The sequence below is a fragment of the Salmo trutta genome, chromosome 27 (assembly GCF_901001165.1).
Source record: "Salmo trutta chromosome 27, fSalTru1.1, whole genome shotgun sequence".
Taxonomy (NCBI): Eukaryota; Metazoa; Chordata; class Actinopteri; order Salmoniformes; family Salmonidae; genus Salmo; species Salmo trutta.
The window spans coordinates 11,575,430-11,595,157 of record NC_042983.1 but is presented as its reverse complement, the minus strand read 5'-3'; the positions used below and the strand labels follow the sequence as shown (position 1 = coordinate 11,595,157).

General features: G+C 47.0%; 1 protein-coding gene across 6 annotated transcripts in view; it reads left to right on the top strand.

Annotated features, from left to right (window-relative positions):
* LOC115164308 (armadillo repeat protein deleted in velo-cardio-facial syndrome) overlaps window positions 1–19,728 on the top strand; it is a 242,154-nt gene that overhangs the window by 153,818 nt on the left and 68,608 nt on the right. For 3 of the 6 annotated variants that reach the window (XM_029716649.1, XM_029716650.1, XM_029716655.1), the window contains 3 exons: window positions 15,534–15,692; window positions 16,050–16,070; window positions 17,811–17,963. In XM_029716649.1, coding sequence (XP_029572509.1) covers window positions 15,534–15,692; window positions 16,050–16,070; window positions 17,811–17,963 — 333 coding nt within the window. The remainder of the gene's footprint in view (window positions 1–15,533; window positions 15,693–16,049; window positions 16,071–17,810; window positions 17,964–19,728) is intronic. The other 3 variants (XM_029716653.1, XM_029716654.1, XM_029716651.1) reach the window with 2 other exon arrangements.

Here is a 19,728-nt window from a genome sequence, read left to right as displayed (position 1 = left end):
TTGTGCCAAACAAATCCAACGCAGTCATCCTCGTCGACAGATATGTAGTTTCTTAGGATGCTTCTTAGATCGATGAGTTAAATAGTTAACCAAATAGCTTCCCGGACTGTCTGCGTTGACCCTGTTTGCACCAACTTTTTTGACTCAACACGTAAGCTGCTGTTGCAGTTTATTTATCCTGTTGCCTAGTCACTTTAATCCTAGTTGTATGGATATATGAACCTCAATTACCTCGTACCCCTGCACATCTACTCAGTACTGGTACCCCGTGTATATAGCCAAGTTAACATTACTCATTGTGTATTTATTATTCTGTTTATTTCTCTGCATTGTTGGGAAGCATTTCATTCTTAGTCTACTGCTGTTGTTTACGAAGCATGTGACAAATAAAATTAGATTTGATTTTCCTCACTCGCTACTGCCCCTTTCTCTCTCGCTCTCTCTCTCTCTCTCTCTCTCTCTCTCGCTCTCTCTCTCTCTCTCTCTCTCTCTCTCTCGCTTTCTCTCTCGCTCTCTCTCTCTCTCTCTCTCGCGCTCTCTCGCGCTCTCTCGCTCTCTCTCGCTCTCTCTCGCGCTCTCTCGCTCTCTCTCGCTCTCTCGCTCTCTCCGGCCACAAGGAGGTAGGCCCTAATGGTTAAAGCTCTCTCTCCGGCCACAAGGAGGTAGGCCCTAATGGTTAAAGCAGAGGTATGGTTCGTTGGTCCCCCGGGATCTAAATGACCCTGCATTATGTCAAATTTGGCCCTCTGGCTCATGGACTACACAGTTCTATGTTTATCTTTACAAGGTCTCTATGGAGTTATAGGGTATGTCTGAAATAGCACCCTATTCCCCTTCTTTGTGCACTACTTAGGGAAGACGGTGCCACTATAAAGTCGTGGACTGTATGGCGAAAAGGGCACCATTTCAGACAGTGTCTGAAGGGGAAGGAAGAGAAAGAATGGCGTCTTTCTGGGAATGGTCTTTAGGCCAGTGACCTGTCTATTAATGGGATGTCTGGAGCCTGGCGGCTGTCATTCCTCTCTGCTTGTAGTGGTTGTTTTAGGTTCGTGTTCACTGGCCCTTTATTGGGGCCTGATGATTTTGCATTCCTCTGCATTTCCTTTTGCGCAAAACTAAGGCTCGGGTCAGAGCAGGAGACTGGGAGGTGGGAAGGGGAAGTACCTGATGGCTCGTCTCCAGATGCTAAGGCCTGCAGCTGGACTGTGGTGTTGGAGGAGGGAGCTGAACTAACTGTGAAAGGGAGTGGGTCTAGCTACAGCAGCTATAGCACAGGGGCTTAACCACTCAGACTCATAGAGGAGATAATCCATACTTCATCTGTATCAGTGCTGCCTACCACACTCCCCTCCCCACCGCCTCCCTGACCCAGCCAAACCTCAGCCTCCCGCAGAGCTACACAACAGACTCCCAATGAATAGTGCAAGACTTTGAAAATAAAGATTTGAGAAGTGCATATCCAAACCCAGTGTAAAATATCTTTCATATCCAATGCCTGGGGACCTGGGAGCTCTTCTGAGCTGGGGAAAAGCTCTATTAGACATCGCTATTCAAAGACGACCTTTATTCACAGCCAGGCAGCAGCTCGGCAGGCACCTCTTCAATCTCAAAAGGATTTGTTCGTAGTATATGCTCACAGCTCGATTGAGCACAATCCGTATCGTACAAAATACATTTCTTGGATATTTTTAATTTGTCTAGCAAGTGTATGTTTTTGAGTAAAAAAAAAAAAAAAAACTTGCTTGTACGAGCCAGGGCTTCAAATAAGGCATTTAAGGCACTTGGTGGTTAAAACGTTGACTCTTTCGCTCTAATTTTAAATGCAGAAAAGCACACCATCAAAACTATGCCGTGGAAATCTGTCTTGTTTAAATATTCATTATGAGCTTTCCCCTTGGAGTGTGATCTTTGAAGACACTCTCTCGCATGCGCGCGCACACACACACACACACACACACACGCGCACACACCCGCACACCATCACAAAGACCCCTACTGTTTTTTAAATATTTTTTTATATCACTTCACCACCTCAGTGTTCAGAGAAAGTAGACCTCCTCTCTTTTCTTTAGGTATTTGTGAGAGGGGGGGTGTCATGTCTTTAATTAAAAATGATGATAGTAATTACACTCTTGTTAAAAGAGATCTAGTAGAGTTCCTGTTCCAAACAGAAGGCTCTACTACATACCTCTCACAGTAGAAATGAATGGCACTGCACTGAGGCAGAATGTTGCCTTTAATGATGGCGCGCTCTCTTTGTCTCTCTCGCTTTCACACTCTCGCTCTCTCTCTCTCTCTCTCTGTGTCTTGCTCGGAGTGTCACTCTCCCTCGCTTCCCCTCCCTGTCTCTCCTCTTTATCTGTGTGTGTTTGTAGTCTCTGTCCTGAATGATGTTTCAGAAGCTCTTTGTTGTGTCTGGGCCCAGTGTTTTTTTTTTTTTCCTACGACAGTGTGAGAGATGAGAGGACCTCTGTGTAGACAGGGAGTGATGGCGAGAGGTAGTAATGGAGAAGGAGAAGGTAACAGACTTGTACTCAGGGTGAACCCACTGAGAACCCAGGTCTCTGGCATGGTTACTGTAGTGGTTACTGTAGTATGCCTACAGCTACTGAACTTTACTACAGCGAAAGGACCCTTTTCTTCCGATATCATAATGGAGTCTGCATACCATATCAATGGCTGTACCGTACTATATAATTCTATATCACAATGGACTTTGCATACCATATCAATGGCTGTACCATACTATATAATTCTATATCATAATGGAGTCTGCATACCATATCAATGGCTGTACCGTACTATATAATTCTATATCATAATGGAGTCTGCATACCATATCAATGGCTGTACCGTACTATATAATTCTATATCATAATGGAGTCTGCATACCATATCAATGGCTGTACCGTACTATATAATTCTATATCATAATGGAGTCTGCATACCATATCAATGGCTGTACCGTACTATATAATTCTATATCATAATGGAGTCTGCATACCATATCAATGGCTGTACCGTACTATATAATTCTATATCACAATGGAGTTTGCATACCATATCAATGGCTGTACCATACTATATAATTCTATATCATAATGGAGTCTGCATACCATATCAATGGCTGTACCGTACTATATAATTCTATATCATAATGGAGTCTGCATACCATATCAATGGCTGTACCGTACTATATAATTCTATATCATAATGGAGTCTGCATACCATATCAATGGCTGTACCGTACTATATAATTCTATATCATAATGGAGTCTGCATACCATATCAATGGCTGTACCGTACTATATAATTCTATATCATAATGGAGTCTGCATACCATATCAATGGCTGTACCGTACTATATAATTCTATATCATAATGGAGTCTGCATACCATATCAATGGCTGTACCGTACTATATAATTCTATATCATAATGGAGTCTGCATACCATATCAATGGCTGTACCGTACTATATAATTCTATATCATAATGGAGTCTGCATACTATATCAATGGCTGTACCGTACTATATAATTCTATATCATAATGGAGTCTGCATACCATATCAATGGCTGTACCGTACTATATAATTCTATATCATAATGGAGTCTGCATACTATATCAATGGCTGTACCGTACTATATAATTCTATGTCATAATGGAATCTCAAATCAAATTTGATTTGTCACATTGATTTGAAATGCTTACTTACAAGCCCTTAATAACCAACAATGCAGTTTTAAGATTTTTTTTTTTTTTTTTTACAAAAGTAAGAAAAGAATAACAAATAATTAAAGAGCAGCAGTAAATAACAATAGTGGGAATATATACAGGGTGTACCGGTACAGAGTCACTATGCGGGGCACTGGTATTGAGGTAATATGTACATGTAGGTACATGAGTTATTAAAGTGACTATCCACAGATAATAACAGAGTAGCAGGGGGGGGGGCAATGCAAATAGTCTGGGCAGCCATTTGATTAGCTGTTCAGGAGTCTTATGGCTTGGTGGTAGAAGCTGTTTAGAAGCCTCTTGGACCAAGACTTGGCGCTCCGGTACCGCTTGCTGTGCGGTAGCGGAAAGAACAGTCTATGACTAGGGTGGCTGGAGTCTTTGACAATTTTTCCGGCCTTCCTCTGACACCGCCTGGTATAGAGGTCCTGGATGGCAGGAAGCTTGGCCCCGGTGATGTACTGGGCCATACGCACTACCCTCTGTAGTGCCTTGCGGTCAGAGGCCGAGCAGTTGCCATACCAGGGAGTGATGCAACCAGTCAGGATGCTCTCGATGGTGCAGCTGTAGAACCTTTTGAGGATCTGAGGACCCATGCCAAATCTTTTCAGTCTCCTGAGGGGGAATAGGTTTTGTCGTGCCCTCCTCACGACCGTCTTGGTGTGCTTGGACCATGTTGGTGATGTGGACGCCATGGAACTTGAAGCTCTCAACCTGCTCCACTACAGCCCCATCGATGAGAATGGTGGCGTGCTCGGTCCTCTCTTTACTGTAGTCCACAATCATCTCCTTTGTCTTGATCACGTTGAGGGAGAAGCTGTTGTCCTGGCACCACATGGCCAGTTCTCTGACCACCTCCCCTATAGGCTGTCTCATTGTTGTCGGTGATCAGGCCTACCACTGTTGTCATCGGTAAACTTAATGATGGTGTTGGAGTCGTGTCTGGCCGTGCGGTCATGAGTGAACAGGGAGTACAAGACTGGACTGGGCACGCACCCCTGAGGGGCCCCCATGTTGATGAGCAGCATGGCAGATGTGTTGCTACCTACCCTTACCACCTGGGGGTGGCCCATCAGGACGTCCAGGATCCAGTTGCAGAGGGAGGTGTTCAGTCCCAGGGTCCTTAGCTTAATGATGAGCTTTGAGGGCACTATGGTGTTGAACGCTGAGCTGTAGTCAACGAATAGCATTCTCATCTGCATACCGTATCAATGGCTGTACCATATGGAAAAGCCATACTATACAGTCCTATATCATGGTATTATCTCCTATCTCCAGCCACGAGTCCTGGTCACAGGGACTTCCAGTTAGAACCGAACATTCAGGTAGAATCACTCAGGCAGCAGGCTGACTTCCTTTCCTTTCCTCCGCTATCTGGGCAGGCTGGAAGATTAGTCCGTCTGGTCGTCTCGGTCCTCTTCTGTTTTTATTAGGAATCCCCATCTTCCTGGGGTCCAAACACACCAAAGCACCCACATTACATATAAAACAAAAGATAAAACAGTGAACTATGTTTGTGCTGAATGAGCTAAAGAGAAAACGGTACATCATATCACATGAAGCGCTGTAGATGGAAATATTCTCAGTCCACAGGGAGGGCTTCCAATTGCCCCGACACAGTGAGTTAGGACCATTCAGCCTGTCCATCCACTATCAGCCCTGCCAGGGTATGACTCCCAGTACAGTCTCACACTTAGAGAGTGTAAAGTGGAACTGAACAGAGCACTGCCTCTCCTCTCTAATATCTTTAATCAGCGAGAGAGGAATAATAAATATAAGTGGCTGGGCCGAAGCACCACGGTCCTGCTAGATTTATCCATGTGGCGTGCTAAATTTATCCATGTGGCACAATAGCTCTATGGTTAAGAGACACAGATATTACACAGCCCCCTTATCTCACCGCCTAGTTGAAGGTTGGCTGTAAATCTGCTGGGCATTCTCTGATGGAGCCCTGGGCCTGGCCTGGTTCTAAGTCTTGATGCCAAACAACTGCCTACTATATGGCTGGGGGGCTGTGTGTCTGCGTCTTTACACGAGCTGTAAAAGGTTGGGCAGCGGCCGGCGGCTTAATGGCATCACACTGAGTGCATATTTGAAAAGCGGTGGCCGTTATCTTGATGTACTGCGTGGCCGCTGCGCTATGCGTTGTCGCGACTGGCTAGAGAAATATGTTAGCGTTTTGCTGACATCTTGGCCCTTTTGTAAAGGAGCCTGTCTCTCAGGGGACAGTAGGTATCTGTGGTAATAGCCAGAGGCCCCCGGGGGCCCGTTATGAGCGCTAAACTGTATCTGTCTGCAAGTCTAATGGTTCTCTCTCACACAGGGGGTTATGAGGTTGGGCTGTTTTCTTCCTCTCGTCTGTAAATTCCATGAAATGGGTTATCCGTGGAGGGGGGGTTAGCGTGGAGGGGGGCGGTGAGCGCTTGCCTGGCCTCGTAGCATTACTAGCTAGCAGGAAGTGGAACACATGTCCCTCCAACCCTCCGGAGCTCACACAGACCTCACATGAACTGAGCTTCTGGCAAGTTGCTCTCTTTTCCCCCGGTCCTCCCTTCCTCCCCTCCCGATACAGTCAGGCAGCCTGCGAGGGGGGGGGGTCTTACACTCCTCTCACTACAGGCCTAAAGTTAGGCCATAATTACAACCCCCCCCTCATCCTCCATCATCCATTCCCTGCTACCGCGGAAGACGAATTCCTCCCGTGTCTCTCAACTGCGCCGTGCCCCCTATCCAAACAAACAACCCCACTACGAACACTCTCCTACCAGAAGGCCTGGCCCCGTTGTTTTACCTCTGTTACCGCCATGTCATACCACAGCTCTAGTTGGAGCATTTTGTTTTTGTGTCCTCATCCTTTCCTCCTCTCTCCTCCTGTCTTCTCCTCCTGTCCTTATCTCTCCCCCTCTCTTCTCCTCTTCTTCAATCTGTTTACTGAAATCTGGATCTCTATAGAAGTGATTTATCTTCATGCTGGTTAGCCTGTCTGTGTTTGACAGAGCATATTCAGTGAGAACTGTCAGCATGGAATGCAACCCAGAGCCAAGTCTGACTGCAGACAATGAAGTGTGACTTTAGTGTGTGCAGGTGTCATGTATAATTGGGCCATATGTGAGAAATGACAAACAAGGTTTTCGAAGAAAAAAAATTCTCAGCCAATGAATCAGAATGAACATCAGCCCTGGAGACATTGGAATCATATCAGATGTTGCTATTTTGTTGGATTGCGTTTCCATTAGGAGTTAGCTGGTTCCGTCACAGCCAGGTTTTTAAATTAGACTCATCGTTTCTTGAAAGTCGGAGGTGGCCTCTGTGTCTCGCGGCCAGCCCATCAACATGTCCAGTCAACCAAGTTTTATCCGGACTCACTCAGGGCTTTAGCACAAAGGAACAAAAGAGGTGGCCAGATGGGGATGGTGGTGAAGGGGCTTCTGGGAAGCGGTAAGGAAAGGATGTGTTGGGCTGGGCAGGGAGGGAGGAGTGATGCAGGGCAGGCCTGTGAAACGAGGAGACTATGCATGAGGAGAGAGAAAGAGATTTGGCTCAGGATCACTCGCTAGAGGAGGGCAGATTAAAGGAGGGCAGATTATGCCCGGCTGCATCGTCAGGGCTTTGGCCACTGTTGTGTGTGTGTGCGCGCGTGTGTATTTGTTATCTCCTGTCCCAGTCGCTCTACTGGGCTGTGCGTGTATTTGTTGCTCATTTCACTCTAATGGAACAAGTGTATCTATAGATCAGAGTCTGTGTGTGCTACTTCATGTCCCGGTCCCCTGGTCTGAGTGTGTTTGTCTCCACTTCCAGCTCCAAGTCGTCACCAGTCCACCAGCGGGACGGCCTCGTCCAGCCACCACGGATTAGGTCTCCTCTCCCGTTCGTCTGTTCGCTCCTCCACTTCCTATCATTCCAGTCAATTAGGACCCAGCCGGGCTGTCCCTGCCCTGCCTGTAACTGAGCCGGGGGCTGACTGGGGGGACCTGGCTCTGTGTGCTGTGTTGGGCCACTGCCACACATTGTCAGCCCGTCACCCTGGTTTCTCTTCCTCCTCCTGTTGACTTCCCTGCAGCTGCCGCCCCTCCAGACCTCCAGGCCATTCCACAAGCAGCCCTTGTTTTGGCTGGCGTATTCCATCACATTACTCTGTTTTTTAATGTTTTGTAACGGGCAAGGTAGTATAATATAGTGCATGGTTTCACATCTGTTCCCTCAAAAACCCTTGTCATGTGACCTGAGTTCGAGTCTGGTGGAGGGGTGCCGGGAGGGCAGCCGGTAGTTCAGAAGGGATGATGGGAAATTAGACGACCCAAGGTTACCCAAGCAGTCTTTGCTGGGGGATTAATTGTGTAATGATTGCTGGCAAGGATTCCGACCTAAATCCTGTTACCCATGCTGCACTGGGGCAGGGAAGGAGACGGAGGTCCTGGAGAGGCAAGGTGACACTCATCACAGGTAGTCTTAGCCTGCTAGGAATCAAATGAGCTCGGTCTTAACTGGAGGTACAGTAACCACTCCAAAACTAACCACAGGGCCTCAAATGATTTAATCTTGCAAGTCTACGGTATAAATCCTTACTGGTGCATACTGAGCAGTTACTGCACATTAGATGTACAGTATTGGATTAAGACTGGAGGAATCCATCTTTGTCTTTTTACCTGGGATATTTAGAACCAGGAAGTGTTGTACACAGGAGAACAACTTGAGACATTTATCACGGGTGATGGGTTTTGTTACTCAATTCTTTCTCTTGCAACCCCAATGCAAGGACTTGTACATTAGACTTAGCGTTTCATACATAATTCAAGAGGGAAGATTGACACTGAAGTGCAGCGTTTTAGGCCTAGCTACTTGGATCATTGTAACACTTATAGTTTCACACTGAAGCATCAAGCACAGAGGCTGCCCTCCCTTCACTCCTCTCTCCCCTCCTCCTCACCTCCCTCCCCTCCTCTGCTATCTCCTAGCAGGGACATGCCTGATGGTGGTGTGATGGATGACTCAGGGCTTGATAGAGATAGGAGGCTGCTGTTAATTAACATCCCCTGAATCTCTACATCTCCCGCTCACTACTTTTCTCACCCACCGTTTCATCCAGAACAACCCACATTAGTACATCTCGGAATGATGGGAGAGGTATTCTCTATAAAGATGCATTACAATGAAATATAATACTCGAACTACGCAGATTCTGTATCACAGCAAGACTTTGAAAAGGAAACTGAACAGGATCACATTTACGTTGTCAAATAATATTGTTTCTTTTGTTACGTTGCTGTTCAATGTAAACAGGAGATTCATTCATATGTTCATAGTCATATACAATACCGTAAAGATTTCTCCCTCTTCTAGGCATGGTTCTATTGTGTGACCTTGTGTCAATCTGTGTGTGAGTCCCTAATGGCACCCATTTCCTACGTAGTGCCCTTTAGACCCGAGCCCTATTGGCACGGTCAAGAGTAGCGCACTTCATAGGGAATAAGGTGCCATTCAGGACACAGCCTGTGCATGTTGCAGGGGAATTCCATGACTCACTGGCTAGTGGGCTGTGTGGTAGTGATTCAGACCTGCCAGTTTTTACAGGCCTGTGTTAGTGGAGCACAGGGCCATCTCATAGGAAACTGAAACTTTAAAAATATTTTATGATGATTGTCAATTTGGATTTTGAAAGTCCAATATCTTGAACTTGACTGCTGACAAGAAAAACATTATGGGACTGTGTCAACAGTGGACTAATGAAAAAACAATTGTGGAGTTTTCCTTTAACTCAACCTAACACACGCACCCACATACACCTGGTGTCAGGAGTTCACCTGTGTGTAAGCGTCTCCTCTTAAAGCTGTCAGAGAGGTAAAGCGTCTCCTCCTCTTAAAGCTGTCAGAGAGGTAAAGCGTCTCCTCCTCTTAAAGCTGTCAGAAAGGTAAAGCGTCTCCTCTTAAAGCTGTCAGAGAGGTAAAGCGTCTCCTCCTCTTAAAGCTGTCAGAGAGGTAAAGCGTCTCCTCCTCTTAAAGCTGTCAGAGAGGTAAAGCGTCTCCTCCTCTTAAAGCTGTCAGAGAGGTAAAGCGTCTCCTCCTCTTAAAGCTGTCAGAGAGGTAAAGCGTCTCCTCCTCTTGGAGAGCTGTCAGAGAGGTAAAGCGTCTCCTCCTCTTGGAGAGCTGTCAGAGAGGTAAAGCGTCTCCTCCTCTTGGAGAGCTGTCTGAGAGGTAAAGGGTCTCCTCCTCTTGGAGAGCTGTCTGAGAGGTAAAGCGTCTCCTCCTCTTGGAGAGCTGTCTGAGAGGTAAAGCGTCTCCTCCTCTTGGAGAGCTGTCTGAGAGGTAAAGCGTCTCCTCCTCTTGGAGAGCTGTCTGAGAGGTAAAGCGTCTCCTCCTCTTGGAGAGCTGTCTGAGAGGTAAAGCGTCTCCTCCTCTTGGAGAGCTGTCTGAGAGGTAAAGCGTCTCCTCCTCTTGGAGAGCTGTCTGAGAGGTAAAGCGTCTCCTCCTCTTGGAGAGCTGTCTGAGAGGTAAAGCGTCTCCTCCTCTTGGAGAGCTGTCTGAGAGGTAAAGCGTCTCCTCCTCTTGGAGAGCTGTCTGAGAGGTAAAGCGTCTCCTCCTCTTGGAGAGCTGTCTGAGAGGTAAAGCGTCTCCTCCTCTTGGAGAGCTGTCTGAGAGGTAAAGCGTCTCCTCCTCTTGGAGAGCTGTCTGAGAGGTAAAGCGTCTCCTCCTCTTGGAGAGCTGTCTGAGAGGTAAAGCGTCTCCTCCTCTTGGAGAGCTGTCTGAGAGGTAAAGCGTCTCCTCCTCTTGGAGAGCTGTCTGAGAGGTAAAGCGTCTCCTCCTCTTGGAGAGCTGTCTGAGAGGTAAAGCGTCTCCTCCTCTTGGAGAGCTGTCTGAGAGGTAAAGCGTCTCCTCCTCTTGGAGAGCTGTCTGAGAGGTAAAGCGTCTCCTCCTCTTGGAGAGCTGTCTGAGAGGTAAAGCGTCTCCTCCTCTTGGAGAGCTGTCTGAGAGGTAAAGCGTCTCCTCCTCTTGGAGAGCTGTCTGAGATTTAAAGCGTCTCCTCCTCTTGGAGAGCTGTCTGAGAGGTAAAGCGTCTCTTCCTCTTGGAGAGCTGTCTGAGAGGTAAAGCGTCTCCTCCTCTTGGAGAGCTGTCTGAGAGGTAAAGCGTCTCCTCCTCTTGGAGAGCTGTCTGAGAGGTAAAGCGTCTCCTCCTCTTGGAGAGCTGTCGGAGAGGTAAAGCGTCTCCTCCTCTTGGAGAGCTGTCTGAGAGGTAAAGCGTCCCCTCCTCTTGGAGAGCTGTCGGAGAGGTAAAGCGTCTCCTCCTCTTGGAGAGCTGTCGGAGAGGTAAAGCGTCTCCTCTTAAAGCTGTCAGAGGTAAAGCGTCTCCTCCACTTGGAGCTGTCTGAGAGGTAAAGCGTCTCCTCTTGGAGCTGTCGGAGAGGTAAAGCGTCTCCTCTTGGAGCTGTCGGAGAGGTAAAGCGTCTCCTCTTAAAGCTGTCAGAGGTAAAGCGTGTCCTCCTCTTGGAGCTGTCAGAGAGGTAAAGCGTCTCCTCCTCTTGGAGCTGTCAGAGAGGTAAAGCGGGGTATATGGATAGAGCCAGCCCTCTGCTCCATACTGTGAGACGGATCCAGACAGACAAGGCTGAATAAAGTGCAGGTTTGGCTAATCCTCGAGGCCAAATCCTTGTCTGTCTGACACTTCAGTCTCTCCTCTCTATTCCCTTCTCTCTCCAAAATTGGTTTACCACCGAAGCCTTTCTCAGAAGTTTCGGTCTTTCACTCTGTGGAGCTGTAATATGGCATCTGCTGACCTAACTGTAATTGGGGAATTTGCGGTTTGCACAAACTATATTGCGTTGTCTTGTGTTCCTCCCGAGCTATGATCTTGTTCAATATGTGTAATCCTTAGGTTCATTAAGTACACAGTAATTTGCAGTGCATTGGGAAAGTATTCAGTCTCCTTGACTTTTTCCACATTTTGTTAGGTAAATTCTCATCAATCTACACACAATATCCCATAATGAAAAAACATTTAGATATGTTTGTTAATGTATATATAAAAAAAAGAAATCTCCCATTTACATAAGTATTCAAACCCTTTACTCAGTACTTTGTTGAAGTACCTTTGGCAGTGATTACAGCCTCGAGTCTTCTTGGGTATGACGCTACAAGCTTGGCACACCTGTATTTGAGGAGTTTCTCCCATTCTTCTTTGCAGATCCTCTCAAGCTTTGTCAGGTTGGATGGGGAGCATCACTGCACAGCTATTTTCAGGTCTCCAGAGATGTTCGATTGGGTTCAAATCTGCGCTCTGGCTGGGCTACTCAAGGACATTCGGAGACTTGTCCAAAAAATACTGCGATGTCTTTGTTGTGTGCTTAGGGTTGTTGTCCTGTTGGAAGATGAACCTTCGGCCCAGTCTGAGGTCCTGGGCACTCTGGAGCAGGTTTTCATCAAGGATCTTTCTGTACTTTGCTCCGTGCATCTTTCCCTCGATCCTGACTAGTCTTCCAGTCCCTGCAGCTGAAAACACAGCATGATGCTGTCACCACCATGCTTCGCCGTAGAGATGGTGCCAGGTTGCCTCCAGACGTGCACTTGGCATTCAGGCCAAAGGTTTCAATCTTGGTTTCATCAGACCAGAGAATTTAGATTCTCATGGTCTGAGGTGCCTTTTGGCAAACTCCTAGCAGACTATCATGTTCCTTTTACTGAGGAGTGGCCACTCTACCATAAAGGCCTGATTGGTGGAGTGCTGCAGTGATAGTTGTCCTTCTGGAAGGTTCTTCCATCTCCACAGAGGAACTCTGGAGCACTGTCAGAGTGAACATTGGGTTCTTGGTCACCTCCCTGACCAAGGCCCTTCTCCCCCGATTGCTCAGTTTGGCTGGGCGGCCAGCTCTAGGAGGAGTCTTGGTGCTTCCAAACTGCTTCCATTTAAGAATGATGGAGCCTGCTGTGTTCTTCAGGATCTTCAATGCTGTAGAAATGTTTTGGTACCCTTCCCCAGATCTGTGCCTCGACACAATCCTGTCTCGGAGGTCGACGGACAATCCCTTCGAGCTCATGCTTTGGTTTTGTTCTGAAATGCACTGTCAACTGTGAGACCTATATAGACAGGTGTGTGTGCCTTTCCAAATCATGTCCAATCCATTGAATTTACCACAGGTGGACTCCAATGAAGTTGTAGAAACATTTCAAGGATGATCAATGGAAAGAGGATGCACCTGAGCTCAATTTCGAGTCTCATAGCAAAGGGTCTGAGGACTTGTATAAATAAGCCGGATGTGGAGGTCCTGGGTTGGCGTGGTTACTCGTGGTCTGTGGTTGTGAGGCAGGGTTGGACGTACTGCAAAATTCTCTAAAACGATGTTGGATGCACTTTATGGTAGAGAAATGAACATTCAATTCTCTGGCAACAGCTTTGGTGGACATAGCTGCAGTCAGCATGACAATTGCACACTCCCTCAACTTGAGACATCTGTGGCATTGTATTGTGACTAAACTGCACATTTTAAAGTGGCCCTTTATTGTCCCCAGCACAAGGTGCACCTGTGTAATGATCGTGCTGTTTAATCAGCATCTTGATATGCCACCTGTCATGTTGATGGATTATCTTGGCAAAGGAGAAATTCTCACTAATAGGGATGTAAACAAATTTGTGCACACTTTGAGAGAAACCTTTTGTGCGTGTGGAATATTTCTGGATTTTTTTTTATTTCAGCTCATGAAACATGGGACCAACACATAACATGTTGCATTTGTATTTTTGTTCAGTATAGTTATAGGATGTGTATCATGGCAACAGTACGTATCACTTGGACACGCATGTGTGCACGCATTTTTTATTTATTTATCCCAATGAAAGTTCACCTTTAGATGACAGCCTTCCCCATCTCTTCCTAGTATGCGTCCTCTTTCTTTCATTCTTTCTTTTGCTCTCTTTCGTTCTTTTTTTGCTCTCTTGCTCTTTTGTTCGTTCTTTCTTTCGCTCTCTTTCGTTCTTTCTTTCGCTCTTTCGTTCTTTTGCTCTCTTTCGTTCGTTCTTTCTTTTGAAGGGTGGGAGTGGGTTAAAAGAGGGAGGGAATAGGCAGGAAGAGAGGGAGGGAGGGAAGAGGCATTACTCTGGGATCAAGCAGCTGGTTAGTCAGCTAGTAGGCCTCTGAGTTGCTTTGCTCTAGCCACAGCTTGCTTGTCAGTCTTTTAAGCGGCGGCCTTTGATTGCATAGTCCTGTTTTGATGGTATTTTCTGTCGTTCAGGGATGTGGTGTCTCAAGTACAGCCAGGAAGATCTGTCCTGGCTGTTGGCTGGCTACCACGGCTGAGAATTCACTGTACACACATGGATGCACTCTCTTGCACAGTTGCCGACTTCTTCTAAACTCGCACGCCATAGTTCAGTCCTCTAGTCAGCCTTCAAGCCTGTGAGTTCCCTGCATCCCGGTGAAGGGATGTTCTAACTGACAGGTCTGGCCCACGTCAGACATACTTTACTGTGTGTACAGTACCGGAGATGGGGACAATTTCTGAATACAGCATGTTTTTGGTCTCATCCTACACAAAGAACAACCAAGTATTACATCACATTGAAAGGTAAATAAACTCTGTTCTGAGGACCGTTACAAAGAGAGCTTTCATCCCACACTACTTGATTAACCAAAGGTCAATTGCTTTTTCAAACGTCCCACAACAGTTGACTGAGAAAATGACTCTGTTCCTCAGCTATTCTTCCCAGTCATTAGTCCCAATAACGGAGAGCTGACACACTGCTCCGAGGGAAATGACTTACCACACAATTGACTTCACTAATTGACTCTACTGCTGTGACGAGGAGAAACTTTCTTTGACTTTGTCCCCTGAAAACGATGTCCAAAATCCCCCTCCCATCCCTGTACACACACGCAAACCTAACAGCCCGGCCCATAGGATTAGGGAGGAGAAGATCCCCAACATGAAAGCGGAGTCTTCTGACTGATCAGCAAGACGGACGGGCAGCAGATCAATCAGGTTTCAGTGAGACAGAGGGTCTTTGAAGCGGCTAGCTAACACGGCTTGGCTAATCAATGAAGAACTGCCCGCTTGTTAGCACCTTCAAAGACTCATAGAAAACAAACAGTCCCTCTGGCATCATCAACTCTGTGCCTGCCTCACCCAGCCCTCCCTCCCTCCACGCCACTTTGCTAAACCCACAATGCCACACACAACTCATCTCTTGCTCTTATTCTGTCTTTAGTTCTTTCTCCCACTCTCTCTCCGCCTCTCGCTCTCTCTCTTGCGCTCGCTACTTGGTTGTTGATGATTAAATGCAAATGGCTTCCTTCCTACATTCCACATTAAGAGGGTGTACAGTAGTTTGTTGATGTTAATTGTCTTTGAGTATGGGAGCAGAGTGTTGGTACAGTAGTGGATGACCTCATGGAACTTCCTGTGGCAGGAACAGGAAGTTCTTTACACGCACGCACACTGACGCAATATGGATCAAATGCAATATGCCTGATAGCCTTGTAGGCTTTGGTTTCATTGAGAGTGCTGTGGCCACTTCTGACTGGATAAATATTTTCTGATGATGAGGGGATATTGTAACTGCGTATAAATTGCATCCTCAGACGTTGTATGTATTGTGTGTGTGTGTGTGTGTGTGGGTTCAGTTCCAGAGTCCAGACTACATACAGTATACCCCAGTGGTTACAGATCCGCTATCACTGACTGCTATCAATAAAAAAATGCCTGACGTGATCGGCACACAGATCTCGTAAAAAAAAAAACATCACTTTGTATATTATGGTCACTCCATGTCCACTAGTGTCCTCTCCTTCCTTCCCTCCCTCCCTCTCTCTCCAGGAGCAGAGCCCCAGTAACCAGACGTCTCTGGCCATGATGCAGGAGCCCCAGGAGATGGTGGAGGAGACGGTCACCATTGAGGAGGACCCTGGCACGCCCACCTCCCACGTGTCCGTGGTCACCTCCGACGACGGCACCACGCGACGCACAGAAACCAAGGTACTGGGGGAAGCAACGTTGTCACACATCACAGCAAATTAGGTAGTAGGTACCTAGATGCAGGAGGAGAAGAGACTCTCACACTATTGAAACTTTTTAATGCAGCAAATTGTTTGGGTTGCTTACAACCTTGTGAAATGTATGTGGCAGGTTGCTGCAGTAAAGCAGCATGGTAATTGTTTTATGGTAACTCAGCAGGCTAAAGTGACGGTCTCTAAGGCCCGTGATCCTTTAGCCAGATGCCCAGATTTTGTCTTACAATTTGGTTACTGTTTCAGTATTGCTCCTACAGTATTTTGTGTTGCGGGTTCTTTTTTCTTGATTCCCCTCTATTGTGTTTTGTTGTTTCTATATAAGGATATGTCAACTAACCTGAAGGTGAGTTGGAAAAATTTCCCCCCTCATCACTTTACTATCAACTCACGACACCATTTTGTGTGTGCCCATGTCTGCCGTGTGCGGCCACACCGTTCTGTCACACAGGCAGTCTCTCTTACCGCATCACAGCCAGCCCAACGCTCCACAGCTCCAGTATTGTTCCTCTTACTGTCCTTCCTGTAACTAGCTCACAGCTTTCCCCCTTCAGTCAGGCCTGCTCCACGCCATGCACACTAACGCGCCAGACAGTGTCTCAGTGCAGTGTCCTTCCGGATGGAATGGGGCTCCCAAAATGGCACCAAGTTCTATAGCGCTCTGGTCAAAACTAGTGCACCATATGGGGAGTAGGGTGCAATTTTGGATGCAGGCCAAATAGAGCGGAGATGTTATTTTCCCGACAGTCTGGTTCCCTAGGGAGGGACCCAAGGGAAGGACCCTGGTTAGAGCTGCTGGTACACTAGAGACACAACAGAGTCTGCAATTAAACAGCCCAGCTAATCCCTCTGTTTCACTGTGTGTGCTGCTATCCTATTGTAAGGGATTGGACACATGTACACTAAAGCGAACAGGCACACACACACACACACACACACACACACAGGCGCACGCACACCGCTAAGTAAAACATTAATCAAGGGCTTGGGGAGTGAGGGAGTGAGGGTCACTGATTTTAAGGACACAATTCCATAGGGATGAGAGAGGATGCTTTTTGGAAGTCATTTTGAGGGGAAGAAGCAGATTAAGAGACGGTTTTGACCGTTCCTTTCTAATTGGTGTCATCGGTCGGCCAGCCAGCTTGTGATGGAAGCCTGCATACGTGACATTTCCGGACTTTCATCCCTCTCTCTCAATCGCTTTCTCTCCCTCTCTTTCTTTCTCTTACTCGCTCTCACTCTTTTCTTATCTGTTGAATTTACAGTATGTGTAATTGGGTTCCTTTGAACAGGAGGCTCCAGCTGGCTACTTACTGCTAATGCATTTCCTTTCATGTATTCTGAGTATCCCCTCCAAGCACAGTGAGATTTCACACTATTGCTTTTGGGAAAAAAACATGTTTTTTAATGCTAAACACATATGCAAACAAGGCAAGCAGCAGTATAAGCAGTATCAGTAGCCAGCCACCACACTGAAATAAACAGACCAAAACAAGGCCTGGGAATAAGTTAATGTGGAGTGGCGTTCGCTGTTTAAAGGCTAACTATCTAACCGCTCCAGCTGTGAAGGAGTGAGTCAGTCAACTGGCTGGCTAGTATGTGGTACTCGCTAACTGCACGCACGTACACACACACACAGGGAATGGGCGTCACCATGTCCATCCTCCATCTCCCTCCCAACACACTGTGCTTTTCTGTGGACATGGTCCAGTGATGCACTCACCCTGTTCTTTTAAAGGAGGTAAATGAAAAGCTGTAAAAAGCAGCAGCGTTCCTTCCGTGTCCTGTGGATGGGAGTTAATGAGGGTTAAGGCACGCCACAAACTCAAACAACACAACAGGCCTTAATACACAACAGCACACACGAGGGAGAAAGGTCTCAATGGAAAGAACGAAACCCACTCGGATACAAAATGCTCAACTGTAGCGTCAGTCAATTTTAATCTGCTGTTTTGGTGTTTTTTTTTTCCTATGTTGTTGAATGGGTTGAATCAACAGGCTCGTCCATGTACCGTGTATTGGCAACTGCCAATGTGATGCCCGGTACTACTTACTGACCACCTCCGCCATCAACACTTTCCCATAGGTGACCAAGGTGATCAAAACCATCACCCGCCACACTTACCTGCCAGTGACCATCATCGAGACCCTGGTGGTTCCGGAAGGTTCCATCTCACCGCAGTCCAAACCCAGCACCCCGGCGCCCACCTCTTCTCCCACCCCATCACAGACAGACACAGTAAAGAACCCCAAGGCTGTTTTTTTTGTCTTGAAGTGAACCCCTAACCCTTCCTGCTCGTATCTCCCTAAACCTCCCACTAACTCCCGGGCAGTTGGTGTATCAGTTTGAGCTCTCCGTCTATAAAAGTTGAATGCGGCAGAGATCGTGAAAGTGTTACGGCGCTATAAAAACGGCGTGGGATGCCTGCCCTCCCTCCCCTTTAACAGCCTAACACTTGGTAAACATAGGCCCCGGTTTGACTGCAGGCACCTTTCATTAGAGCGAGGGAGCACACTGCCTTAGCCACATGGCCCTGACAAATACATACAGACCCACAAACACACACACACACACACCAGCGTTTTAGAGCTTCTCGTTTAGCCCGTTTACAGTAGTCTAGATGAGCCTTTTCTGTAGCCCTCTGAAGCACCATCCCCAGCCCCCACGTCTGCTTGTTTTTGCATGTTGTGATCTATAGCGGATCAAAGTTCTGTTTGAAACCTGTGACGGTTTCTCGTGCCGTACCAGCGAAGGCTCTTTAGAAGTCATGTTAGTACAAAAACGTGGTGTTCGTCAAGGCTTCTCTCCCTGGCTGAGTTGGAAGACGGGCTCGTTCAAAGATGGAGGGAGTTTGGGCCACGGCAGATGTTTAGCCTGTGGTGGTTATACCGTTTTAGGGCCAGAATCAGGATTGAAGAACACTGCTGAATAGTTCCTGGTAGTGGTCCTCAACCCCAGGCCTAAGAGATCATCTCCACATTTCTGCACAGTGTAGGAGGCATCGGGTCCTTTTGAGTGAAGAGCGACCCCCGTCCCAACCAGACCTGCACTCAATTACCGTCACCACCTGCATTTGAAATGAATGGCAATAAAAGTCCTCTAATCAAGCAGCTGAGAAGAGAAAGCCAGCCTGTTATTTCAAGGCCAGCGGTTCAAGCTGTTTCATTAAGTTTGGAATCTGACAAAGGCTTTATTTTTAACATGAAAGGGATGATTGTATGCGAGTTACACTCGAAGGGAGGGGGAGCAGCTCTGCCAGCGTAGTATGAAGTAGCAAACCAATGGATGGCAGTGAAGGGTGGTCTTTAGATGTTACCGAAGCGCCATAATTATTCACTAACATGACTGGGAATAGACCGTTTCTTGGCCGATTTTGAATTTAAAATGCCTCACAGTTGGGGACAGGGTGTGAACAAACTAAAGGCTTTGTGAAAATGGGATCAAGATTTCAAGTTCTCATATGTAATGACTGTGAACGTTTAACATTTATGATTCACGTTTTGTTCCCTGCTTTCTCTTGAGATGTTTAGGACCTTATTGAGTTTCCTCGTTATCGTTTCATGCCTTTGCTTCAATTCTTGTGGGAATGGACCCTCTCCGTGCACCTTGTCAGGCACACCGCGAATCGCATCAGACATGGGGCCCCTCTCAATGACCATTAATTTTCATCAATCTCATTAATTCTGAAAATGAATTTATAGCCGCGGACAAAATAGCCAATTATCGCCACTGCAGAATTCACTGGGCAGCAAATTGGTTTCTGTATCAGTGCTGAACCTCAGGCTGAGGTTAGATGCAGCTAACCCTCCCTGACTGCCAGACGGCTTCAGCACTCAGACAAGTAGGAGTGTGATGTAGGAAGTACAAGATGTATCGATATACAGTAGATATAGTTTACTAGTGCTCTATAAGACAGTCAGTCCCCAGTTATGACTGTCACCTTCCGAAATGGCCCCCTATTCCATATGTGGGGGGGGGGGGGGGGGGGGGAAGACATGTCACA